Source organism: Topomyia yanbarensis, chromosome 3, assembly GCF_030247195.1.
Source record: "Topomyia yanbarensis strain Yona2022 chromosome 3, ASM3024719v1, whole genome shotgun sequence".
In the NCBI taxonomy this organism is placed as follows: domain Eukaryota; kingdom Metazoa; phylum Arthropoda; class Insecta; order Diptera; family Culicidae; genus Topomyia; species Topomyia yanbarensis.
This window is the reverse complement of record NC_080672.1, coordinates 401,652,983-401,680,190: the sequence shown is the minus strand read 5'-3', so window position 1 is coordinate 401,680,190 and position 27,208 is coordinate 401,652,983. Positions and strand designations below refer to the sequence as shown.

The 27,208-nt window shown below is 38.6% G+C and overlaps 2 protein-coding genes across 5 annotated transcripts in view; one reads left to right on the top strand and one right to left on the bottom strand.

Moving 5' to 3' along the window:
• LOC131694313 (ecdysone-induced protein 74EF-like) overlaps positions 1-21,432 on the top strand; it is a 252,280-nt gene extending 230,848 nt beyond the window's left edge. For 2 of the 4 annotated variants that reach the window (XM_058982951.1, XM_058982953.1), the window contains exons 2-5: positions 8,355-8,420; positions 19,649-20,617; positions 20,681-20,851; positions 20,917-21,432. In XM_058982951.1, coding sequence (XP_058838934.1) covers positions 20,540-20,617; positions 20,681-20,851; positions 20,917-21,417 — 750 coding nt within the window. In that variant the 5' untranslated portion in view covers positions 8,355-8,420; positions 19,649-20,539 and the 3' untranslated portion in view covers positions 21,418-21,432. Of the gene's footprint in view, positions 1-8,170; positions 8,241-8,354; positions 8,421-19,648; positions 20,618-20,680; positions 20,852-20,916 lie in introns of those variants that run through there. The other 2 variants (XM_058982952.1, XM_058982954.1) reach the window with 2 other exon arrangements.
• On the bottom strand, positions 10,630-11,590 carry LOC131694312 (U7 snRNA-associated Sm-like protein LSm11). The gene is made up of 2 exons (XM_058982950.1): positions 11,185-11,590; positions 10,630-11,119 (listed from the first exon to the last, which is right to left on the bottom strand). The coding sequence occupies exons 1-2, from the start codon at positions 11,477-11,479 to the stop codon at positions 10,653-10,655; spliced, it is 762 nt and encodes a 253-aa protein (XP_058838933.1). The 5' UTR covers positions 11,480-11,590; the 3' UTR covers positions 10,630-10,652.
• Positions 21,433-27,208: the final 5,776 nt, after the last annotated feature.

The following is a 27,208-nucleotide window of genomic DNA, read 5'->3' as shown; positions in this document are numbered from 1 at the left end:
AACATTCCATTCCGGACAGTTCTCAGCATTGCAAAAACATGCTCACAACCCATCTGCTGCAAGCGATCTCTACTGTATATAATTAATGGGATACCCGCGTTAACGAGCCGTCGAGAACTTCTAACTAAACGGCTCCGTCGCGGGTGCATGAACACCATATAGAGGTAGGTGGCCTCGAAGCAAGCTGACAAGTTCAAATCGAAATAAATGGAATAATTAGTAGGAGTCGCCCGATAGTTGGCGCGTTGCGAACGACCATTCCGCAAGTAGGCAGTCTACCATACGAAACTGTTTTAAAAGAGATTGAAATATTTAAAAAGTTGTGAAGGGACAATCCTCCGTTCGCACCAAAGATTGGCGACTTTTTGTTAAAAAAAATCACACAAACACTTCCTAGTTGCATATCAAAGTCTTTGGTTGCATACGCTGTTTAACTCGTCTACTGCGTAAGTGACAAATTACTGACATTACGCTGCAGTGATTGACCGGAGCTGAGGTTCAGTGTCGTCTAGCGCATTAGGAACATGACCGACCAGCGTGTGTTCGTTGCTAAATGGCAGCTTTGTAATTGATAGCATCGGTTTCAATTAGTCAACCGGCTCGACGCGTATGGTTAGTCGGAAAACAATTCAGACTTGTATTTTCATCTAAACAACAGAGAACAGACGTTCGCTTCGAGTGTCAACTGTAGAATGTTCGAAAGAAATGATATTTTTGGCTTAAGGTGTACGTTTTAGCCTTATAAATGGCCTGTATTAAGCCAGAGAGGACCAAGTGCCATTTGGACAAACGCTATCGTATCCAACATAGCACCAGCAACACGCACAAGCGATGCAATAGCGGGAAGTGCGTCTAATGCATCCGAACTATCTGTATAAAGTGTGCGTGGTTACAAAACACCTTGCAAAGTGCTCAGCTGTGTTCGCAGACTATATTCACTTTTTAAGTCAGCTTGTCTTCGGCCTGTGGTATACTCCAAGCGTACTGGAAACTTCAAATAACTTTTTTGAACTGGCCAGAAACTGCTCGCAGAATCGCCCACTACTTGAAATGGCTATCTAATTTGGAATCCCTATCAGGCTGTTCGCAATGCTGTGTGTAAATTATTTGTTTCAAAATGACAAGCCGTCGGACAATTTTGATCTGTCAAAATACATCTAGAACACGGTGTTCCCAATGCGATGATTTAACCACCTGTTCTAAATATTGTTTATTCGATTTTGTTATTGTTTATCACTTATGTGACACATATTGTTTTTTTTTGCTGTCTGTCGTCACACATACTAAGGAAAATTATTTAAAACAGTGTTCTATTCATGTTTCGAATTGTGGAAAATTTATAACAGCTGATCTAAATCTGATTAAAAAAAGTGCTCGAAAAATAGAACTGCATCTCAGCATTGCGATCGATGATCCGTTTAGTCGGTAATGTAAAATAGAATAGACCTTATAGAAAACATCAGCGTTACGAACAGTTTGCACGGATACGAAAAACTATCAGAAGTACCTTTTGACTCAATCTCGGGGTATCGTGGAAAAAGATAAAATTAGGTAAACCGGGTTGAAGGTAGTTTTCCTTAACCCACGGCAAAAATTACAACTCATTGATAGGTTTTTTATACTCAACCTTGAGATAAATACACTAAAATTTAAGTTGAATCTATCTAATTTTGGGTATACCTAAACAACTCAAAAGTACCTTATTCCACGGAAGACATCGACTGAGTCAAATATCTCGCTTTGTTTTTGACAACACTAATAAATGCGAAAGCAATGCAAAACTCAAAAGTACCTAAATTTAAGTTAAAAGAACTTATTCTGTGGGTTGTTTTATTTTTCCGTGTGAGGCCAGCCAGTTTCTTTGGACTGGTGACTACAGAGATAGCGAGTGTACCTGAAGAGACCTTCTTTGGATTTACCACCTTACCCTGATCGATGTCGTCTCGTCTTATATGTCTTGATGCACTTAGAACGATGCAGAAAGATTCAATAGGCAGTATTTTGTGGCAAAAATTATCAACGCCGGTATTGATTTTCCGAAAAGTTTGCTTCTTCTTGTCTCACACGCCCCGCAACGATATCCACACTAGATTGCCTTTTTTTCAACCAACGTTCTGGTTGGAAACTGGAAAATCCATTGAACCCTCCGGAAGTCGCGCTTATGGCCCACTGAACGAGCAGCCGCTGGTGCCCTAAGACAATTTCCCTAGATTTTCAGAGCAGCGTGCACTCACTGCACTAGTGCGACTTCCGGAAGGTTAAGTGAAATTTCACGCGGAATTGCACATGGAATTTGGCGAGATCTTCAGGTTCAGGTGAAATTTCACACACACAAAATATCACGTGGGATTTCATGTGAAATATTAAACGTATAAGGGCCGCTTATGGAGTACAACAAAAGATATAAACGTTCCAAAGCTCACATAACTTCTCTTCTGAAATTTAGCCCTAAATAAAAAGTAAAGTATTAACTACCGCGTGAAATTTCGTGGAATATTCCCCGTGATATTACACGTGAAGTTACACGGGGTATTCCACGTGGAATTCCACGAAAAATCTATTTGAAATTTTGCGCGAGGGTCCACGTGAAATTGCACACGAATTTCCACGAAAACTCCACATAAAATTGCGCCTGAAATTCTGCCGAAATTCCATCTACAATTACACGTAAAATTGAACAGAAATTAGAATTTTTTTACGTGAACAGGGAACATAAAATTCCACGCATAATTTCACGTAGATTTTCGCGCGGAATTTCACACTAATTGTTGCGGGGAATTTTCACGGAATTTCACGCAGAAATGCATATAGATTGTAGGCGGAAATTAAAAAAAGAATTTCATCTGAAATTTCACGTTGGATTTGACTTGGAATATTACGTTGAGTTTCGCGTTGAATTTTACGTGGAGTTTCAATCGCAATTTTCCGTGGAATTTCATGCGAAATTTCACGCGTAATTTCAAGTGGAATTAGAGGCACAGACTAACAGACATAACACTATGAGGGAATTCCCTTAAAAAACATCGATCCGGCAATTTTCCCAGAACACTACCTCCACCTTTTCTTCACAGTCCCAAACACTCATTTGCTGGTGGGTTACCCCTCAAGTTTAAGAACAATTTTTCGCTAGTTGTCCATCCCCCATACGCTTGCTCATATGTCAGTGGCGCCATAATTGCAAATGTGGCCACTGTCCCAACTACAAATATATTTAAAATGACCGTTAAAGCGGGCGAAGTATTATGTCTGTTAGTCTGTGTTAGAGGTGGGGTTTCAACGAAAAATTTCGGGCCCATATTATTGGCTCGAATCAAAACTCGCCGAAATGTCAATTGACGATAGGTTCATCCGAAGTGTTCATTTGTGTTTACATTTTGCTAGCGTTGTCAATTTTATTTTGTGTCCACCACCCAATGTGGCTACGCCACATCGCTTTTGCGCATGCTGTCCGACTTCGCTACCGCTCAGTCGGACTTAAACTAGGGATAGCCCCTATGTTTGAGTAAGCCGAGCTAACGAGTGGATCACAGGTCGGCTTGCTTCCGACGGCGGGTCGGTGGCCACCTCGCCCAGCGGATCCTCAGCGGCTTTGCGCCGCTTCGGTTCCTAGGCCTAGGTTATGCGGCTAAGCCGCATCGAAATAGTACCCCTTAAACATTCTAACTTGAATCGGTTGTGTCACCGGAGCCGGAATAAGAATTAGAACCAGCCAGCATTCCGGCTGAGTTAAACTGGGAAGTTTAGTAAAATTTAATCTGGAAATAAAAATTTCCTGCAACGCTACAGCACCCCGTTGAATTCTAACGATTTCACCACCTGGGCGCCAGGTTGACGATATGAAATGAACTTTGTTTACTTTCGACAGGTTTTGATTCGAGCCAACAACATCCAGCCAAAATTTCACGTGAAAGTTCACGTGGGATTTCACATCCATTTTCACGTGAAATTCAACGTGAAATTTCATGCGGAATTCCACGTAGTTTTACAATGAATTTCATGCGAAGTTTCAGGCGGAATTTCACAAGTAATTTACGCATAATTCCAAGCAAACTTTTACGTGGAAATTCCGCATTAAGTGCCACCCAAGCAAAATTTCAAGTGGAATTGTACATGGGATTTCATGTGGAATTTCACGTCTTGCGAAGGGCTGGATCCCGGTCAAACAATTCGGAATTTGATTTGGAATCCTGAATGGAGTCAGTATGGATTCCAACTCAAATGCAACAACCGATTCTGAATCCGATTGAGTCGGAATCGGTTGTTGCATTTGAGTTGGAATCCATACTGACTCCACTCAGAAATCCGAACCGGTTCCGGAATGAGTTTAACTGGGTATGTTTGAGTAAAGGCAAACAAGTGGATCGAAAGTTTACTAGTGAGAGGCCACCTCACCCGGCGGATCATTAGTTGCTTTGGACCGCTTTGGTTCCTAAGCCTTGGTTATGCGATTAAGCCGCATCGTACTGATACATCTTAAACAAAGGTTCCTGAAGGATATCGGATAATTACCGGATGTTTCCCAAAACAATCTGAACAAGAAAAAATTTCTGGCAGCGCTCCAGCACCCCTCTCCCCCAGTAAAGCTCATCCGGAAATGAGCTGGAATTCCGGCTGGTTCCAGTTAGTATTCCGGCTCCAGTGACACAACCAATTCTAACTAGAATCGGTTGTGACACGGGAGTCGGAATGCGAACTGCAACCAGCCAGAATTCCGGTTCATTTCCGGCTGAGCCTAACTGGGAGATCCCTCTGGATAAAGACTCGCCATCTCTATCTTTTTCTGATTATTTATTTGTCAGTGTAATTCCAATCGAGCACGAGATCTGTCAAAAGCACTCAATATGAAGAAAGCCGCTTGGAATTCTTCTGGAACGAGGACCATTAACAGGTCTTTATCCGGAAGGATTCAGCGTCGTTAATTCGACGAGTTTTGATTCGAGCCAACAACATCCAGCCATTTAACGATAAAATGGAGCGTTACGAAATAATTTTCATTTCCTGCATTAGATTTTAATAAATTTTCGGTAATTACCCACTACCCTTCAGGAACATCGCCAACTGAGAAGTCCAAAGAATTGTTTCAAAATCGTTCAACAAGGGTCCAACGATGGACTTCTGTTGAAGTGTTATTTGGACGTCGTCCAACCAATACAAATATGTATTTGGTCCAACGAACATCCTTCAACAGAGAACAGACGTCCATCTTCAGCATTCAACTTGTGTAAAAATCTCTAACGGTTTCAAAGGTAGTTGGGATATCCACACCAGGTGCTCTACTGTCGTCATGTTTACCATGAGCTGAGTTCGACTGAATTGACAGCGGTTATTCTTCTACCCAGTCAAACTAGTCCGGAACCGGTTCGGTCTTCCAGTATGAATTCCAGTACAAATGCATTAACCGATAGAGTCGGCATTGGTTGTTTTATTTGAGCAAGATTCCATACTGAATCCATTCAGGATTTCCAACCGGTTCCGGAATGGATTTGACGGATAGTTGGGATGAGTTGATTTGGCGGCGCTAGTGTTCATCGCATATTAATTCAAATGTTTTCACACATTTTTTAAATATTTTTGTTCGATCATGGATGTCTGTTCTCTGTGGTCCTTCATTGGACGATTTTGAAACCACCCACTGAGACCCGGTCAAACCATTCGGAATTTGATTCGGAATCCTGAATGGAGTCAGTATGGATTCCAAATCAAATGCAACAACCGATTCTGAGTCGGAATCGGTTGTTGCATTTGATTTGGAATCCATAATGACTCCATTCAGAAATCCGAACCGGTTCCGGAATGAGTTTAACTGGGGACGTGCAAAACATTGTTTCAAAACCATTCAACACGGGTCCAACGATAGACGTTTGTTGAACGGTTATTTGGACGTTGTCCAAATTGGTCCAACGAACGATTGGACGATTTTGAAACCAACCGTTCTTAGAGGGCAGCCGTTCTTAGGGGGCGGTCTAGGGTTCGCAGCTCAACCCATTCCGGAACCGGTTCGAAAATCTGAATGTTTTCCAGCACAAATGCACCAATGGATGACGATCCAATCAATTGTTGCATTTGAGTTAGATTCCACACTGATTCCATTCGGGATCCCGGATGGTTTGACTTTTCTTTGTTAGAGTGACCACAGTTTAGTTTGAATTCCAGCTCTAGTGACACAACCGATTCTAATTATAATATAACTATAGTCACTGGAACGGGAATACTAATTAGAACCAGCCACAATTCCGGCTGAACTTTATTGGGTCCTTGGACGGTTTTGAAACAATTATTGAGCCTCTCAATGGGCGGTTAAGTCAAGCTCATTCCGCATTGGTTAAGAATCCTGAATGGATTCTGTTTTTATTCCTCAACTCAAATCCAATAACCAATTCGGACTCAATTGGTGAAGATCCAATATGCAATAATCGATTTGGACTTCGGTTGTTGAATTTGAGCTGCAATCCGTTCAAGATCCATTCAGGATTCCGAATTAACCCATTCATGCCCATGTTGTTTGTGGACAACAACGTTTTTAAACAGCTATAACTTTTGATTGAGGCAAAATTTGCTCACAAAAACAAGTAAAGGCTAATAAATGTGACTATTGGCTTTCATTTGAGTATTAACGGTTACAAGCATCAGCTCTAGAACTGAAGTTATTGCAATTAGTTTGATTGAACTCCAATAGAGCAGTGCTGCCAGGGACCGTTTACGTTGACCACGGAATATGAATTTTTCATATAACTTCGTTATGTTGCAATATCAGTAAAAACTGATAAAACTTATCAATTTAGACTACTTTTGGCTACGTTTTCCACGCAGTTGGACTATTGTAAATATTCTAGGAGAATTAGGTAATACTTTCATGGAAATATTTAAGAGATGGCACTGCGTCAGTGGTGGTTATAGTGAATTTAAATGTATGGGAAAGATATTAAAACTTGGGATTTTGGAGAAACTATAATATTGTGGTTGTAAAATGAATACACATTTGATGCAGAAAAAATATGGGAACAGTTTGTAGAAGTTTATTTAGATACTTACTTGAAAATGTTCATATAAAATATAAAAAAACTGTTTGCGCCCATACATTTTACTCATTGGTTTCCTCCAAGAAAAGTTGAAACTCTTTCTCTCACAACTCTCTGTTTCACTCGTTTTGACAGCAGATTCCCTGCTCATCGCAATCGGAATGTTTTCTTTTAGAATTTAAGCGCAAATGTAACAACCGATTCGAAAACCGATTCATTCAGGATGGGTTGTTGCCTTCGGTTGGAATTCCATCATAAATCAGCCCATATTCCAAATCTCATTCCGAATGTAATTTACTGGGATGCGAATATTTTATGGTACGGACATCTATGTGTCGTCATAAAGAAGTTCTAGTTTCATGTATATTGCCGCAAGATGTTTAAAATATGGAAAAGCGCACCCTATCATATAACATAAGCAGAAACGACATAAACTACTCAATTGTAGTGAGCATTGGAAGGTAAAAATTGAGCAGCTTTTAGCACTGCAAGGAAAGCACCAATCCTTATGATAAAAAGTTTTTCGAGTTTCTTTACCCCACCGTTTTAAAGGAAAAACAGTTTTGAAACCCTACATGCACTAGTAAAAAGTTGGGCATGAAAGGGTTAATAATATAAGGTAAAATCCGGAAAGCTGGCTGGTTTCCACTGAAGCCAGTCAGATTTCCTGCTGAATTTACTGGGAAATTATAGGTTTGTTCCAGTACATGGAAGTTACTTCCTGTTGCTCCGGAGCAAAAAATTCTTGCTCCTTTTCACTCCGGTTTGCCACCAGAAGAAGAAAAAAGAGAAGAGATAATACAGGAACGATTTTCTCCCTGTTTGCTCCGGAGTACTTCCAGTTTCTCCTGGTACTGGAACAAACCTTATAATAGGTTTGTTCCAGTACCAGGAGAAACTGGAAGTACTCCGGAGCAAACAGGGAGAAAATCGTTCCTGTACTATCTTCTTCTCTTTTTTTCTTCTTCTGGTGGCAAACCGGAGTGAAAAGGAGCAAGAATTTTTTGCTCCGGAGCAACAGGGAGTAACTTCCATGTACTGGAACAAACCTAATGAAGTACTCGAATAGAAACTTCACCCAAAAATGCAAAAAACATCGCAGTAGGCTTACCATTTTTGTCATTAATTTTCTTCACATTTTAAATGAAACCATCGGTGAATTGGTGTGGCTAGTAATTTGTCGAGAACGTAAAAGTTTGAATAATTGGAAAAAATTCAAAGGTATACTATTATTACTATTAGCTAGAATATTATCTAATTGAAGAAATGAAATATATCGATAGTTTCGGTTCGATGTTAAAATAAAATGATAATTACCATTTTCCTTTTTTTCAGATAATGTTCGGGTAATGGGAGCCAAGGAACGGATACTCCAACTGTAGAGGAGGAAAACTGCTCAAGGTGAGTAGAGTAGATAACTAACGGTAAACGTGTTCCGTATTCCCAACCAATTTTGGAATATTTTATGCCAATGCTGATTTTGCTACTTTTTATACTCCGGTTGCTTAGCAACAGCTGTTTTTGTTGCTAAGCAATCAGAGCTTATGATGTAATATAGCAAAGCAACAGCAGTCCAATGAAAAAAACTACTCACTGGGACTCGAACACTCCCTGACTTATCGGTATTAAGTGAATACCCTCACAATTGTCTAAATTCACGACGATCACGATCACGGACAAATTCTATGAGCCTATAAATAGAAACCACAGTCGAACGAAACAGGATTCAGCAAAGGTCATCGCAACAAATAGTTCGGCATGACACATATACCTACCATGCCGGATGACGGGCATGGCCGAAACCGACTCAACGAACGAACCTGGCAAATGAAAACGACTGCATTGAAGGCCAACCCGAATAAAAGCAAAAAGACAAAAGGAACGGAAATGCGACAAAGTCAAGGTGATGGACCAACCTTTGCTCTGCTGACGGTGGAAGACCTAAACGGTTCAAACTTTCGCTGATCGCTACGCGGGGCTCAACACTGACGAAACACTCTAGCAATTTCCAAACATTTTTTCGAGTGGATGATAGCGCAAACAAGGAAAATGTAGATTGTCAAAAGTGCAATGGCCTACTGTGCTTCAGAGCCATGTTTGCATGATAGCGGGGTTTGCTGGGCGCGGGTCGTACCGGCCTACGGTCAAGATCAGACTGGCAATAGAGGAAGAAAGTGAATTGCATACTACTCAATGGTATGCAGTTACGGCATGCTTGCCTCTTAACTAGTATTGGGTGCCGGCTGTTGCTAGTTGCTTCTGATGCATCCGTATTTTTTTTTTCATTCGGTATGTGAAATTTTTACTCGTTAAAGAAACGAGTTTTATTATATATGAAGTTGCATCAAATATAAGAATGTGTGGCTGTAGTTGCTTTGAAAGATGCTTCTAATTTTTTTATTCGAGGAAATAAGCTGCCAGTGAAAGTGATTCGAGTAGCAACAGTTTAATCTTCGTTACTATGTGAAAGACATGTGTCGTGTATGGGCTTGTCTTTTTAAAAATAAGGTATTAAACGCACATTCATTTTATTTTAAATTTTAAAATAAAATGTGAATTATTAGTTCTTGATTTTTTGTAGCATATTTGTCAGCACCATGCCATCTGATTTAACAAACATGGAAAAAATCTTGAGATTGCCTGAACATTAAAATGTTTTTGGCAATTCGTAATATAACTGGTATAGATGAGTTCAATTTGTAGTTGATATACATTTGCGGGATCGTGAAAAACAAGTGAACGACCAGAATAGTTTAATTTGATCAGAACAGCATTATCTCAAATCAGCGTAAAATCTTGGACTTCTCCATTGAAAAATTTCGTAATGGAAACGCGTGGTTATTAGATTGATATAAATCACGCTCAGCAATTTTGTCTCTCGTTACCATTTCTTCGTGCGTACGTAAGAAGTAAAAAAAACAATCCTCAGCACCGAAATGCTGTTGAAATTATCTTTCTCTCGCTTAGTTCAGTCCCGGAATACTCAGCTTAACACAGTGGTCATTAGCCGTGAAACGAGCATGTGAAAAGCATGGTGGGAAAACAAACCCACGAAACACCTTCCCACCCTCTCGTGAACCTCCGTTATATAGCAGACACCCTTCCATTTACCGCTTCTGTTTTGATCTCTCGCTTCGTCATATACAGACGATGCTCGTAAAAGTAGCAGCATTGCGATGCACTTTTTTATTTGGTATCAATTGCTCTTCTTCCTTTCTTTCTCTAATGCTGCCTGCTTAATCTGGAGGAATGAGAAGACGAATTTATCTCGCACTCTCTCTCTCTCTCTCTCTCTCTCTCTCTCTCTCTCTCTCTCTCTCTCTCTCTCTCTCTTTCTCTCTGGTGGCACATACTAACTACACCGGTTGGTTCATTGAGGCCGTTGGCCGTTCGTTAACCGGTCGATGGCAATAAAAGAAGAAAAAGTACTATTACATCCTATCCTGATACTACGAGATATATAAAAAGGTTGAAACCGAGAGTGAAATAACCGCTAAGAGCCATTCATGGGGATGGGAAAGTGCATCGACTTTGAAAGCCGGCAATGTACGGTTTAAATTATGCAACGTGGAATTTTCTCAATCGGGTGCAAAAATATCCGTTACCAGCGTGTCTTTTTAAATTTATTTTCAACTAACTTTTGGAAGACTCTCCGCCATCCGCATCAACCACTTTATCCGGTGTCACCAGAACCACCTGTTCTCCGCGAACCAACAGTTTAGGAACCTTTCGGGTGCATATCACATATTTTCTGTCGACAGATTTCACGCTAATCTCTGGCACGCTAATACCCATCTTTCGTAGCATATCACTGCAGTCTTGCGGCTCTCCAAGGGCACAAACATTATTCTGCGAGTAGCTATACTTTCGCCGCTTCCAGGACTCAAAAACATCCGTCAACGCCAGATTCCAGTGCTTGTCGAATATCTCTACGTATCCGGTAGCGTAGCCACGGATTCCTTTCTCCTTTCGTGTGTACACCTTTACCCGTACCCGCTCTCGCATCCAGGTGAGCATCTTACTAAGGGGACCGTCCATATTCCCCAATCTTGTGAATATATTCTTTTGGAAGCGCGCACGTCGTGGTTTATCCACCAAACCTATTAAGCACACAAAATCATCATTATTATTACGACATACTCAATCGTATGCTTCAGCCGCTTACCTTGATGCGGTAGGAATCGCCTCAACGGTTGCTCGCCCTTGGCCAGTACCGGGATTGCCTTCCTAGTCGAGCTTGCCGCTCGGATATCTTTAACGCGTTCCTCACTGTACACTTCACCGAAACCACCGAGCAACTTGAACTGCGACTCGAACTGCTGAACATTGTCGTGGACTTTCGCTTCCGGCACCGGTGTTTGTGCCTTTCGGGAGTACAGCACCCGTAGCGGTTTGAAACTTGAACTAGCCAAGTTCAGATTGGTGGAACTACCCTCGGAGTCGGAATCACTATCACTCATTGTTGGAATATTAATAATACAGTAATAATTAGAAATTAAACGTTTGCTTTTGAGAGAAACAAATCCAAAATAACGAGCCTAAAAAGATGGCAAAGAAATGTAAACAACTTTTGACAATCCGGGCTTGTTTCATTTGCCAAAATGTTCCCCGTCTCAGTTCATTGTTTGCTAGACGGCGCCACCAGCGCAGCGCCTTGGCAAAAGATTATAGCAAAAAGCATTCACATGTTGCGTGTCTCAACTTTATTGTGGGGAAAAACGGCGCGCTATAAATAAGCACGTTATTACAGGCGCACAACGGTGACGACGTTACCGACTATAAAAGCGATAAAAGCACATAATGTTAGAAAGCGTTACCTTTTCAAGTCGAAAGTTCCGCCTGCATAACCAGCGATGCCAGATTTACAGACATGTCTGTATTTTACAGACTTTTGAAAGTCTCCTACAGACGTTGCCAGATATCTACAGACTTTTAAAAGAGCAATAGTGTCTAGCAAAATTGCAATAGAATAACTGTATTCAAATACGAGTGATTCCTTCACAAGAGTATTCTATTTGCAATCTACTTCTAAACTATTATTCTAGTGTAACTGGGATTTACACAACCATCTACACACAGAAAAAAAATGTTGGTAAAAATAAGAGTTTTTCACTCTTAGCAAAAAACAACCAACGCATACTCTTAGTTTAAAAATAAAACTTTTGTTTTGAGTACTATTCTTCATTTGCTTAAAAGGAAAACTTTTACTTTGATTATTATTCTTGATTAATTTAAAAGTTTTACTTTCAACCTAGTAGTTGGCGTTGGTTGTTTTTTGCTAAGAGCGGAACACTCTTACTTTTACCAATATTTTTTTTCTGTGTGTACAGACTTTTATAGACATTTTAATTACTCTTCTACAGACATTTCACAAAAACATGTGGCATCGCTGGGCATGACGAGTTACGTGATCAGTTCATTGTTGCCAAATGTGCCGATTTATCGGCATGTATACCGAATTTTATACTCAATGCCGATAACCGCTGAAGCTTCTGAAGGTGCCTTTTTTATTTTTTAAATAGATAAATAGCAATGTTTTATATTGTTGCAAATAGATCATTAGTTAGAGAGCCGCGGTGTCTGAGGTAGAACAATATCATCATAAAAAATCAGTATCGCTGAAACACTCACTAAACGAAAGCTCTTTCATCTGATTTCACCTTGCTGATCATTTTTTAAATTTGTTTGTCTATGAATATTTGGGGGGATTAATACGTAGACATACAGTAGAAAGGGCCCGGTCAAACCATTCGGAATTTGATTCGGAATCCTGAATGGAACCAGTATGCTCAAATGCAACAACCGATTCTGAAACCGATTCAGTCGGAATCGGTTGTTGCATTTGAGTTGGAATCCATACAGACTCCATTCAGAAATCCAAACCGGTTCCGCAATAAGTTTAACTGGGGGCAACGTATCAACGTTTAAAAAGCCTTTGAAGACACTATATTTTGCCGGATCCACATTGATAACGCGTTGAAATTTGATACTTTTATATAGCACATTTTTTGCACTGAGATCTTTAATTTTAAATATTAAGAATACTTTTAACACTTTTTACCTGGACCGCTTTTTATTGAACTTTTATCCAACTAAAAAGCATCTGAATGTCAAAATCGCGTGTCATATTCACTTTAACAGTCAAACTGTGAGTAGATACATTTTCGCTCCAACTAGCGAATCAAATTCGTTAGTTGGACAGAGGGTATGGCCTAACCAGCAAATCACGACTGTACCAAAAAAAATCGGTATAGCTAAAACATTCTCTAAACAGAAGCTTCCATACTCCTATTTCATCGCCCGGAAGCCATTTACTCGAATGTTATTTACAATGTCATTCGTCCGAATTCCACGTACACCCAAATAAAATGAACTCGAATGCCATTCGCCTGAATTTCATTCACCTGAAAACCATCAAAAGCATATTAAACTGAGAAATTAATTTTTTCATTGAAATTCACTTTTAATAATAATTGAAATTTAATTTTAATCCTAAGAAGCAATACACACTAAAGCCACAGAGAACAGACATCCATGATCGAACGAAAATATTTAAAAAACGTGTGTAAACATTTGAATTAATATACGATAAACACTAGCGCCGCCAAACCAACTTATCCCAACTATCCGTCAAATCCATTCCGGAACCGGTTCGAAGTCCTGAATAGATTCAGTATGGAATCTTGCTCAAAGAAAACAACCGATTCTGACTATCGGTTGATGCATTTGAGCTGGAATGCATACTGGCAGTCCGAACCGGTTCCGGACTAGTTTGACTGGGTAGAGGAATAACCGCTGTCAATTCTGTCGAACTCAGCCACAAAAACATGACGACAGTAGCGCACCTGGTTTGAATATCCCAACTACCTTCGAAACCGTTAGAGATTTTTACACAAGTTGAATGCTGAAAAAGGACGTCTGTTCTCTGTGCTAAAGCTATACATACGTTCTATGCAGTTTTTTTATATTTTATTTTCTATTTGATAAAATTGTTTTGTTTGTATTACATTTCTAATTTAGTATATTGGGTGTTCAGTCACAGGTGGTGATTTTTTATCCTAATTGTTTACCTGATTTAGTTAATTATTGTTAAGATAAAATATGCTTTCACAGTTAAGTGATTTTTGCCGTAGGAAGTTTAAACCTACTTGTTATGTGAATAAGGAGTTAAACGAATCTTTTAAACTAACTTATAAACTATAATGAGCGCTAATCGTTGCAATTGGTGATTGCAGCGATTTTTGTCGGAAATTGCTTATAATACTGCTTGTCTTAATTTCTAATGTTTCAATGATTGCGAGTCTGGGCAACTCGTTTGTGTTAAACCAGGGAGGACGCTTCAAAATCATTTCCAGAATTTTATTCTGAATCCTTTGAAGCGTTTCCTTCCTAGTAGCACAACAACTTGCCCAGATTGCCGGTCTAAACATTCGTTCTTTAGGCAGAGCCTAGAATTTCTGTTCATAAGAGACTATAAACATTGTATATATTTGTTGCATTTTGTTTGGATTCCTTCAATGTGATCCGCAAAAGTAAGTTTTTTTTTATCGTAAATTAAACCCAAGTATTTAGCTTGATCTGGCCACGTTAAACTCAAACCATTAAATTTAATAATATGGCCATGATTTGGGTTATGAGAAGCAGCTCTTGGCTTATCCGGAAACACAATCAACTGTGTTTTTGCCGCATTAGTGTAAATTTTCTATTTTTTCAGCTAATCGTTGAAAATATTCAAGCTTCGTTGCAGTCGCCTGCAGATAATACGAAGACTCCTACATGTGGCAGAGATGCTATTATCATAACAGAAAAGTGACTTTTTGCAGCCTGTTGGTGGATTTGGACGATCAGTAGTAAAAATATTCTATAGGATTGGGGCGACGCTTGAGGGATGCCTGCTTTACCGGGTAGCTTATTAGATTTACAATTCTGATAAGATACCTGTAGGGTTCGGTTGATAAGATAATTTTTAATTATCTTTATTATGTAAATTGAAAAATTGAAATCCCACATTTTAACAATTCATCCTTTGTGCCACTGTCGAAAGCTTTTTCAATGTCTTGAAGGGCAACTCGAATGGAATAGGCCTCTGAGATGTTTGCCTTAATCATGTTAGTTACTCTCACAAGTTGATGAGTAGCTGAATGTCCATTACGAAATCCAAACTGTTCAGGAAGAAAAATAGAATTCTCATTGATATGTGACATCATTCTAGTTAGGATGATTTTTTCAAATAATTTACTAATAGAAGAGAGTAAACTAATTGGTCGATAGTTAATTGCTTCTGACGGGTTTTTATCTGGCTTCAAAATAGGAATAACCTTGGCATTTTTCCATCTTTCAGGGAAGTATGCTAATTCAAAACATTTGTTGAATATTTTGACCAAGTATCTCATGGTGATTTCGGGAAGGTTTTCAAGAAGAATGTTGAAAATTACATCATAACCTGGAGCTTTAATATTTCTTAACTTTTTCATGATGAATTTGATCTCATCATAGTTTGTTTCAACAATATCGTCTAGAGACAATACTGGATTTGAACCGTTTTCATATTTTTGTAAGACTTCGTTTTCAATAGGACTCAAAACATTGAGATTAAAATTATGTACGCTCTCAAACTGCTGAGCAAGTTTTCGAGCTTTTTCTTCGTTTGTAAGAAGTATGTGGTCACCTTCCTTTAAAGCTGGGATTGGTTTTATAACAACCTTAGAAAGTTTACAGAAAGGTTTAGAATATAGCTTGATTTGTTCAACCTCTTTCGCGATTTTTCTTGCTTAAGAGTGTGAATCTATTTTTCTTGCTTAAGAGTGTGAATCTATGCTTAATTTCTTTTTGTAGATGCTGACAGATACATTTCATAGCAGGATCACGAGAACGTTTATATTGACGTCTTCAAACATTCTTCAAGCGAATCAGAAGTTGAAGATCATCGTCAATAATAGGAGTATTAAATTTCATCTGTGTTGTTGGTACTGATAAATTTTTAAATTTAAGTTAAATTTAAACCGATTATGAAGAACTACGTCCGATTTCTTGTAGGCTTTTGTAAGTCTCCTTTCAAGAAATAAATTTGCTTGCCAGTGCACTGAAAAGGCAAGTATGCTGCAGTAATACAAATGATACCAAGATCAGTTTCAACTTCGATACTCTCGATCACCTTGATGTCAAGAGATGGTATGAGGCAATGTTTGATATTGCAATTAGCCGCTATTGCGATTCCTCGACCGAATCCAACAATTCTATCAAATCGATGAATAATAAAATTAGAGTTACTCTTCATTTAATATTAGGTTTTAAAAAGTTTCGGTCACAATTATTTGCACATGATGTATTCTCAAAAAGTTGAAAAATTCATCTTGGCATGTTTTTAATGAATGAGCATTCCAATTTAAAAAATTAAATGATTAGGGGAACCCGGGGCTGTTCGGACCTACCTAAGCTAATCATCTTTTAGGTGGATACCTGTGAAAAAAATATCGGTCAAAGGTTCTAATTGTTAGTTTGAAACCTCAGCTACATTTTGGTTCCATAAAAGTTCATTTGCACCACTCTATGGTGGCGCTAGGCGACGTTTTGCAAAACTCTACTTTTTCCATCCTTTTACAATGTAGGAGTAAGTCGGATCTCCCTACTGTGCATTCAGACTGTCAAATTTTTTAATTTTTTTTCGATAGAATTATGTTTAATGAAATAATTATTAGAGAAACTCTTTAAGAAGCAAAAAAATTGCATTACAAAAACGTAACCTAATTAGTCACAACTGTTGATTGGCGCATAGTGTATTTTCTTTGCTGCAGCGTATGCAATAGTGTGCGTTGCCGCGAGCCGCTGAACGATGGTTGATGGAAAGGGGGTTCCGAATAGCCCCATACGCCCATTTCGCGCAAAAGTGGTTAGCCTTCTGAATATAACAAAAATCGTTCCATAAAAAGCTGTGCAAAACACCTACCTGTTATTTTTTCACATTTATTTGCTGTTTTAATCACGGTTTTACCATAATAATGATTGTTGCTTTGAGAATGGCAAAAAAATGAAACACGTTGTATCTCCCTTCTAAAAAATCCAAAGAATTAGATTCAGCTGTCAAAATTAATCTTTTGGAATAGCGGATCCAGGAATATGTACGACAGTCAGAAAGTCTTACGTTTTTCTGAGAAATCGAGAAGGTCCGAGTTACCCCCATGGTCTTAATAGGGTCCCCCTATTTGTAGTCATTATTAAGCTTTAAATTCATTACAATTTTCTTAGTAAATACCCATTCCGTTTGAAAAGCTTCATACAAATTTAACATTGTGATCATCAACTGTAACATAGATTCTTGCAAGAAATTCAGCGTTGTGTGCAAACGTACTTGCAGGTGCGGTAGTCGTTATTTTGGCCGTGTGACCTGTCGCTGAAGCATATGATAACACACCTTTGTAGGATGGTGTGACAGAGATAGAAAATGCTTGTATATGTAGAAAAGTTGTTAATCTATTTTGAAGCGGATTAACACGTTAAAACTTGTTTTCTTGAAATGTACCCGCACGTCGAACTTGAAACGTGCTTTTTTTAATAGCTCCTTGACTATTCCAGATCGTACTGCCGTGTTAGTGCCGCTAGCCTTTCTCTTCATGAGAATAACTTGTGAAAGAGAAAAGCGAAGTGATTTTTCAATTCGTTGGATATTTCGTCCAAACTTTGACCTTGCGGTAACCCTTTCAAGACAGCCTTGAATGGTCTATCTGTCTTGAAATCATATGAATAAAATTTATATAACTTCTCCGTAAGATACTGGGAGCAGTCGTTTGTGGCCAATCAAGTCGTCCGCTGTAACTCGACATTCTCCTCTTTGATCAATCTGAAAAGGGGCTTCCACGTTCGGAAGGAACGTCGAATGCTCAGTTCGAAAGACTTCGGAATCGGAGATCATCACTGTTATCGGCGAAGGTGATTGCTTGTTCTTCTCATTGGCATTACGCACAATGTGAGGAAATTTACAAATTACGTCAGCTTTACATTCGGATATAACGTCGAATGAGTTTCTGTAATCAACTGAATTTTCGGGTGGAGAAGTTACCCTTTTTCGTTTATTTTTAATATCTGGCACACGACCTTTCTGGGAGGACCCATACATATTGGAAGAATTAAATATTTTTTTAGGCTAAATTATTCTTGAAACATGTTTAAGGCTTAAAAAACCGATTGAATAGAAAAAGTAGATAGTTTTGAGAAACTGATTGTCGAAAAAATATAGGTAGCCTTGAAAAAGACTGATCGAGCGAAATATAGGTAGTCTTGAGAGAGACTGTTGCTGTTAAAAAAACTCTCGACAAACATCTGATTACGGCTTGAAAGCCAAAAAAGTACTCTTTGAAAGAAAATTCCGGACTAACCGTTACTGGCCAAACACAGTTCAAAGCAGTTAATGAAATTTTTCTCTTTTGTTTACTACCAACATTTATGACTGGCGAGTAACGGTTTGTCCAGAATTTACTTTCGAAGAGAATTTTGACAGTTGGCTTTTAAGCCGTAATCATATGTTTGTCGAGAACTCTAGGTAAACCAGGAGCTATCAAGATTTGTGACCGGTTCGATTGAAGGTTAAGTTGAAGCAACTTTGCTGCATAAACAAAGCTATCTATAATGGTTCATTTTTCAAGATTTTTTTTAAAGATTTAAGGTGGGGTGGCTCTTGAAAATCGGTTTTCTTATATCACCTTTTCATGTCTTAGTTTCTCGCAAATGTATTGTTATAGAGACTTTTTGAGGTTTTATTGGCGCGTATTTTTGCCGAAGCAATGAAGTGTCAATCGCTTTTGTTTGGACAAAATTGATTTTTACAGGAAAAATGGTTTCTTTCGAATCAAATATTACAACTCAATTTTCAATCTATCATTTCAATTTGAAAAGTCGACGATTTGTTAGGTTTCTTTGGGGATCAATTATATAATTTATTTTTTGAAAGAGTTAAAAAAATAAAATTGTTCATAACTTTTCAAATAGAAGAGATAACAACCCCATTAGCGAAATCAACACCACCATGCGTTGAATTGTCTAAGTTTTGGGAGTTTGAAAGAGAAAATATTTGTTACCAATAACGGAATCCTACTGGGTAATATTTTAAACTTAATCTCACATGAAAGAGGATCTTCTATGCTTCCGTTTTGTGAACGTATCAGGGATAGTGATTTTTTTATGACATTTTGTATCTTTTTGAAAAGAGCCTCGCTTTTACAATTGAATCATCCGAAATTGATTGTCTAGGTTCATATACAGATAGCAATCAGTGTGTTTTCTACGCCAAAAGTTTTTAATAGAAATTCACACTCCAATAGAGATTAAAGAATTTAACAAAACCGAATCTAACCTTTCAAATTTTCACTTGTGTTACAAAACTTATTGGTTAGGAGGATTAAAAATCCATGGATTAACTTAAAGGACACTATGTTATTAGCATATATAATCTTATACGATCTCAATAACATCATGAAGCAAAAGAAGACTGACAATACACTACTAGTAGTCGCATATTTGTCAAACGTTCTCTATCTTCATGGGACAGACTAGCGATTATAGACAGTATAGTTCTGAAGTGAATCTGCGTATTGAACTGTTTAACCCACAACTAATGTTTCCTTATCTAATTTCAGATCTCCGTGCGAAAACGCTCACGTTACCACACTGCCCAGTCTGATCTCCAACAGAAAACTCAAACTCGCTGCATCGTCTTCCCACTATAGTCACCAGGGGTTCTAAGCCACGAGGGCTCGTGTGACTTCAACCAATGCCACCGCTGTAGTTGTGCCTCCCATCGCATAAATTTATATATACCTACTAAATTTACTTATTCGCGGACAAAAAATGAGAATCGCAAACCTATCAGGCCAGGAGAATCGGTTGCGAGTCGTTATCGAACAACACGATACCATCCTGTCGGCTAGAGCGATAACCGGAAACCATCGAACCAAGAGACGAAATTTTTTTAATCAACCGGTGAAATGTGTTATGGGGTGCGCCTCAAATAGTGACTGAACTCAAACACTGAAAACTCGCTTCCGTTTGCAAATTATCTGTGATACCTAGGGATAACACGTTATTACCAATGGGTTAGGAAGCAAGCATACCGCATATGTTTATTTTTACGTTTCGGCAAATTCGTCAAAATTTTTTAAAAGAAAACGAAGAAAAAAGTGCCTTTATCAGAAGAAAAATCTGCGCTAAAATTGTTCAAATTCATGTGTTCAAATGTTGTGTAATTTTGCAACACATTACGAGTCGGGATTACCTATATATGTAATGAATGAGAAGTGCTATAAACGAAACAATTTTACCCCTGCAAGAACGCAAAGTGTTACACAGTTTGAAACTCAACAAGTTATTTTATAGTTAAGCCAAGACTACCACTTTCGAACAGTTTTGCTTTGATCATAGCCCGCCAACTCGCACAACGATTATAGCAGAGCCGTGTTTAAAACCAACGAATCGAACAGCACGTTACGCTGGCGTTAGCAAGCTTGCGAGGTGGCTCTGCCATCGTGGCGATGCCATTCATCGACGATGACCTGCTATGGTGTCCGGAAAACGATGGACGAATGGTGGATCTGCAGGCGTGCCTTCAGGTGCTGTGATCGATGCTTTTGTGCCTTTATCGGTTTAACTGATTTTTCATTACGTTATTTCAGGATGCCAATGGTGCGAACCAGCAAACGGACACCGGCGGAAACGGCTGTGATTTGAATAATCTGGAAGAATCGCTTTGCAATGATTCGGACGAACTGCTGCGGCAATTGACGGAGAATACCTTCGAGCTAGAGCAGTTTTTCCAAGATTTTCCAGTAACTGAGATTAAAGTTGTAATTTATATTTTTTACCGTCTGAGTTGATTTATTTTTCTAAAGAAAAAATTATTACATTTTAGGAGGAGAACAACAACGACCTAAACCTCGATGAGGAAACTAGTGGCCAAATCTTCCTGCAAAACTGCAGCCAGCTGCTCTCGTCGGCTGCGGCAGTGGCAGTGGCCAACTCGCAACTCAATGCCCTGGCCGCCGGTGATGTTGGTCTCGGCGATGGCTCAGGCGGTATGCTCATGCAGGCCGGCAGCAGTGCCGAAAGCCAGCTACAGGAACATTATTTCCTAGCGCAAGCACAAGAGTTGCTCCAGCAGCAGCAAAACCGATTCCAGCAGCTTGCTACCAATACGCTGCTGGCGGAGAAGCTGTTGCAAAATCAAACCACCCTAACCGCACTGGATGGGATTGGTTTACCGACGACGGTAACGACGACATCGCTGGGATTAGGCGGATCGAACCAGCATCAGCACCACGGCGGGAATGGACGAGCCGGAAAGGTGCCGGATATCGTCATTAAAGGTAGGTGGAATTTGATTGGTTGGCAAAGGGGAGGGGGCTCATTGTAGGTGATGAGTGTCTTATATGAGATGACAGATCCATCCCTGGATAAATCCGAAAAGCGTATTATGATGTAAATTGATGCAGAATACATCGAACATTGCTTTCCTAATATGATTGCTGCGGGACGCCAAAATTATTTAAGGCACATTATGACACTTGCTTATTTCTTTGACAACCATGTTTTATTACGTTCTACCACCATTGTTTTACGTGTTTTTAAATTAAAATGTTATGGTGATAATTTGGAGAATTTTTATCTTGTGACAACGAAACAAAATCTCCATTTAATCCAATATAACATTTGTATTTCCGAGAATTTCGTTTCCCAATTGCATCTTGAGAAGTAACGAGAGGCACGCAGTTTCAATTTGGTTTTTTAAATTCTACACGGGCGAATGACCATCTGGTTAAAGCCCTCAATAGACAATTACAATTACATATTAAGTTCTACAGGCTCACCAAACGGTTCATAGTCTTGTAGTACTTTAGTATCGTTCACTTAGGGCCGATTTCTTCACCCTCGCTTAACGCTTAAACCAGGTTTAAACGTACTGGTAAAGCCGGTTTAAATGTTAAGCGAGGGTGAAGAAGAGTGGAAGTTCTTAATTCCTTTATAGTTCTATAAAAACAAAAATTTTCAAAAAGCATTTTTCTCGCCATGTGTAAAATTTTATTATTTAAATAAATACAATTGAATTCCCGTTGAATAGTAATATGCTGGCTCCAGGTCGTATAAACAACCATTTAACGTGGGATCTTGATATGAAAGGAAAGAGAACTATTGTTTCTAAGGAAAGAATGTTTTTAAATTGTCCAGTGAGGGTCTTCCGTTAGCCCAATGCTGGACCATGTTCAATGATTCATTCAACAGATTCTTTTTGGCTAATTTTAAACCGGGTTGATTTTCTCACCAATAATTAATTTTAAAAGAGGTGTAACGGAGTGTTAAACCTGGTTTTAAAAAGCATGGGTGAAGAAAACAGCCCACATTTTAAGTTTTACAGGTCTTCGATAACTGTCATATTTGTCGGTTGTTCGCACGATCAGATGTAGAGGGCATTGTAAGCGTTACGCAGCTAAGACACCAATGGTGGTTCCCGGAAAGGTGTTATCAACTGTGCTAACTGTTATACATTTCGCATACAATCGCACGGTATGAAACGAAAGGTAACGCAGCAGTCCACTCCTGCTAATTGGTTGTAACAGGGTTGTTAATCGATAATTAATCGTCATCGTCGATAACGTTAACCACCCGTCAACGTCATCGGAAACTCCGTTAACGATAATTTATCGTCGGATTCATCGTCATCGTCGATAATTCATCGGTGGTTATCGCGATACATTTTGCGTTACTTTCCCGTTTATTGGAGTTGAAGTTGATGCGGTTAACTTTCAATTGTTTTGAAATAAATAACTATTGGAGGACATGTTGTTGGCAGTTGAAAATCAATAGTTTTGGACATTTTCTATGCACAGGGGGGTCCGACGATGTGTCAAAATGGTATTTTTTGTCAATTTTTCGGTAGAATTTTATATTGAAAGGAAAGTTATTGGCAGTTGACAATCAATAGTTTTGGACATTTTCAATACACAGGAGGTTCGACGATGTGTCAAAATGGATTTTTTCAACTTTTGGGGAAAGTTTATTATATTGAAGAAGTTATTGGTAAGTGAAAATCAATAGTTTTGGGCATTTTCAATGTACAAAATAGAAATTTTTTCAACTTTTCGTGAACTTTTTATATTGAAGGGCAGGTTGTTGGCGGTTGAAAATCGATTGTTTTGGACATTTTCAATTCACAGGAGGATCCACCAGTGCACAGTGTTTCCAAAGTGGCAAAAAGGTGAAAGAAATTCTTTGAACCACGAAAAACATGTTTTAGCTATAGTGTCTTCAGCAAAGTTTATTTATATTTTTTTGCATTTAAAAAGTATTAGTTGGGTGATTAATCCCTCTAAAGCTGAGCAGCAAGTTTTTGTTTGGTCATTTATGAAAATAAAAAAAACTTTCTTTGGCAAAGTTGTTGAGAATATGTTAAGTATTAACTTCGCTGAAGAGACTGTGTCTATCTGTCGATTTTAAATTACATTTGTGGAGATTTCTTTGATATACCCCTGAAAATTGCTTTTAAAAAATACTTTTCCTGGTAATTTTGTAGAATTTCAAAATGTTCCAAGATTGTGTTCAGCATAAGAAAATACAGAATTTTTGTAATGTAAGTTTATTTGTATCTCTTACAACTTAGAAGTTATCGAATGTTTTAGTGCCCAAAAAGCAATATTTTGGTATGGAAGCCGCAAATTTCCGCAGACGAATACCAATACGAATCTGTAAAACAAACACTATCAAAATCGTTTGGTGGGCTCTAGCCTACGCACGTTTAGCATATTTTTCTTATCTTAGAGATGCAAAATATATAAAAATAATAATACTGTACTGTAAGACCTCCTTAAGGGAAACTTTTACTAAATGATCAGAACGGGTTAAGAGGCTTTGTCGAGGGACTAAAGAAGAATATTTTAACCGCTCCGATTTATTAAAAAGAAAGAAAAAATATGTTAGTCCAGGTGTTTGCGTTTCGACTTCGTCTCTACAGAACCAGAAAAAATACGTGCCGATTTTGCCAATATCATCGATTTATCAGCCTAAAATTCGCCAAGGGGCTGATAAAAACGGGTCTTCACTGTATTCAAAAAACGACTTCTATTATGAGGCCGTTCATAAATTACACTACGTATTTAAGGGTAAAAGAAGGAAGAATGAAGCATCTTCTTACATAGTGTAGAGAAGAAAGAGGGGGCTAAAAGCTTCCTAACTAGAAAAGGTAATCCACCATTGGAAATATGTATGTATATTCTCTTTTTTAAAATCCGAAATCTTCTAGTTTAAATTAAAATTATAATAAAATCTGTTAATCACCACACCACTAAAATGTGTAGTGTAATTTGTGAATGGCCTAATAATAGTGGTTTAGAAGTTTTTTTTTTCAATACACTACAATTTTGCGTGCTATAAATTACTAATTACACAATAGCTCAAAATTTGTTTTTTTCATGGTCAAAACAATTTTGATCACCTTTTTGCCGCTTGGAAACACTGTGCACCTGGGACTCTTCTGTGCACAAACTTACTCGAAAAGTTGAAAAATTCAATTTTGACACATCGTCGGACCCTTCTGCGTATTGAAATGTCCAAAATTATTGATTTTCAATTGCCAACAACGTTCCCTTCAATATAATACACTTTCGTTTAAATAATTTCATTTTGACGCATCGTTGGACCCCGCTGTGCATAGAAAATGTCCAAAACTATTGATTTTCAACTGCCAACAACATGTCCTTCAATAGGTATTTATTTCTAAACAATTGAATGTTAACCGGATCAACTTCAACCCCAATAAATGGGAATGTAACGCAGAATGTATCGCGATAACCGATGAACCGACGATGACGATGAAGGCGACGATACATTATCGTTAACGGAGTTTCCGATGACGATACATTATCGTTAACGAGTAACGCCGATAAATTATCGTGAAAAATGTATCGTATTAACAACCCTGGTTGTTAATTCTGAATTATGTGTGGACTTCAGGTCAAATGCAACAACCGATTTTTGCTTTCGAGCTGGAATTCACACAAACATTGTGAATCTAGAACTAAACCACTATAGGACATGCCCTTGGGGTATGAGGTACATTTTGATATTCAACGAAAATTTGTTATGCAGTGTAACATGCTTGTGTCTCGAATAACAGTTGTTCTTTTTGAAATATAGATGGCAGATTCACTATAAGTTTTCGCGCAGTATCGTGATCGCTGACCCTTTTCATAGTAAATACAGAACACATTTACTATTCTGTATCTACTGCTTTCATCATACCTTTTTAAATTAAGATAGAAATTTTAGTTGATAGCGATTGGAAATAAAAATGTACCGTAAAATTGAAATGATGCGAAAAATACGAAACAAATTTTGTTCGTGGATCAAGACTTCCTCCGGAGCCATGATCATGGAAACGCTGCTAAAACCGCGTTTCGAAACTAAACGCGAATGTTTAATTTTTCTCCACTACTGCATTTCCTCAACCTGCAGCTATGAGAAAACCGCAAACTTCCTGTTATCTTCTTTCTAGAATTGAACCAAGAAGCAACGGCTCGTGGAGTACGTGACCAGAGAGTCACCCCACATTTCTTCGAATTCCCGCGATGCGTACGTGCCCCGGTTCATGTGCACAGCCTTTTTGGGCTCCCATGACTGCCGGTCTACGCATGATTGTCTCATGTATACAGGGAATCCCATGGAGCATGGGGCAGTTATACGTACAGCGGCACATAACTACCTCCCAAAAACTGCGCATCAATGTTGCGCGAGGCATCGAGTCCCGGATCGGGCCTAGAAATAGTTAACTTGAAATTGAATGATTAAAGCAAAATTACTGGTTCAAGTTGAACTTGATGTCATTGGATACGGAAATTTGAACGCATTGTTTTGGTTTAGCAGGTGCGCCTCAGAATAGAGTGAAGTTAACAGGGCTACGAATTGTACCTTTGTTTTGAATCGGATTCAACTGTTTCACCTCAACTGTATTGGACGAATTCGTTCTGGTGAACCCTATTGTGGTTCCTTTCTTCTGTAAAATCACGTTTCGCCTGTTCAGCGAAAGTAGCAGGCCTCTGTACTTGACACAGTTCTAATAGCGTTTTCGTTTTTAAATGGTGTGGCTTATAAAGTGACATGAATTGCTAGCTTTTGGTATACCTAAATCGTTTGTTAATTGCATTTTCGTTTGGTACTACACTGTCCTTAATCGCAAGTAAGTCCCATGTTCTTTGGGATTCCCTATCTATATGAGACAGGTGTCGGCGTTACCTTCATCTAATTTTGGTTGTAATCATTCTATCTATTTTTTTTTTTTGCTGTACCGAAGTAGCACGAAAACGCTCTAAGTGGGATGAGGTAAAATTATTATCATAGCCAATTACATAGAATAAGTGTAATAGACCTACACCCAATCGCCCTATGACACAGTTCCGGAACAAGCCGATGCTTAATTTATTATAATAGATTATTGATTCTGAGCTATACTTTTATATATTCGCTAACCGAAAGCCCTTTCGGGCCACTATCTTTTGCACATAATCGGTTGAGGTTTAATACTTCGGAGGTTCTTTTTACACCTTCTCACCACGTTTTGGTAAGCGTTGTAAGACGCAACTTTGGTTTCAAACCGTTGTCGTCAATTTCTGCGATTTTTTATCTTTTTCATAGTTTCAAAACCGTGCAACATGTACATATATTGGATAATAAAGTCGTTTCTGATTGCAATTCAAACCACACGCGCCAGCATTTCCCGCTTCAGCTGTTCCCAGGAGCGGATCGATGAGTAATACCTTGAGGAATGTCGAATATGGATAGAAATGGATTGTTTATTTTTTGTTCGTGAAATATAAGAAGTATAATTCTTAATTCATAGAACGTCATTTCCTGCAAACTTTCAAGGAATTTATCAGTGAAATTTGAATCTAAACGTTACCTAAGAACCCACGAGTCGCCGTATATGTATTTTCTATTGGCAATTGCCATATTCAAACAGAAAAGATACACAGGGAGGGCTGCATGGCTAAATGTGATGTATGGACTGTAATATCAGTAGAACATTTTCAGTAGTCTTTTATTTTATATAGGAGAGAAAATAAAACTGGAACTGAAATTGTGACATCCCCAAAAGAGCGATTTGATTTATATTTTCGAACAGTTTTGTATACTAGTTTAAAACTGGTGTACGCTGCCGT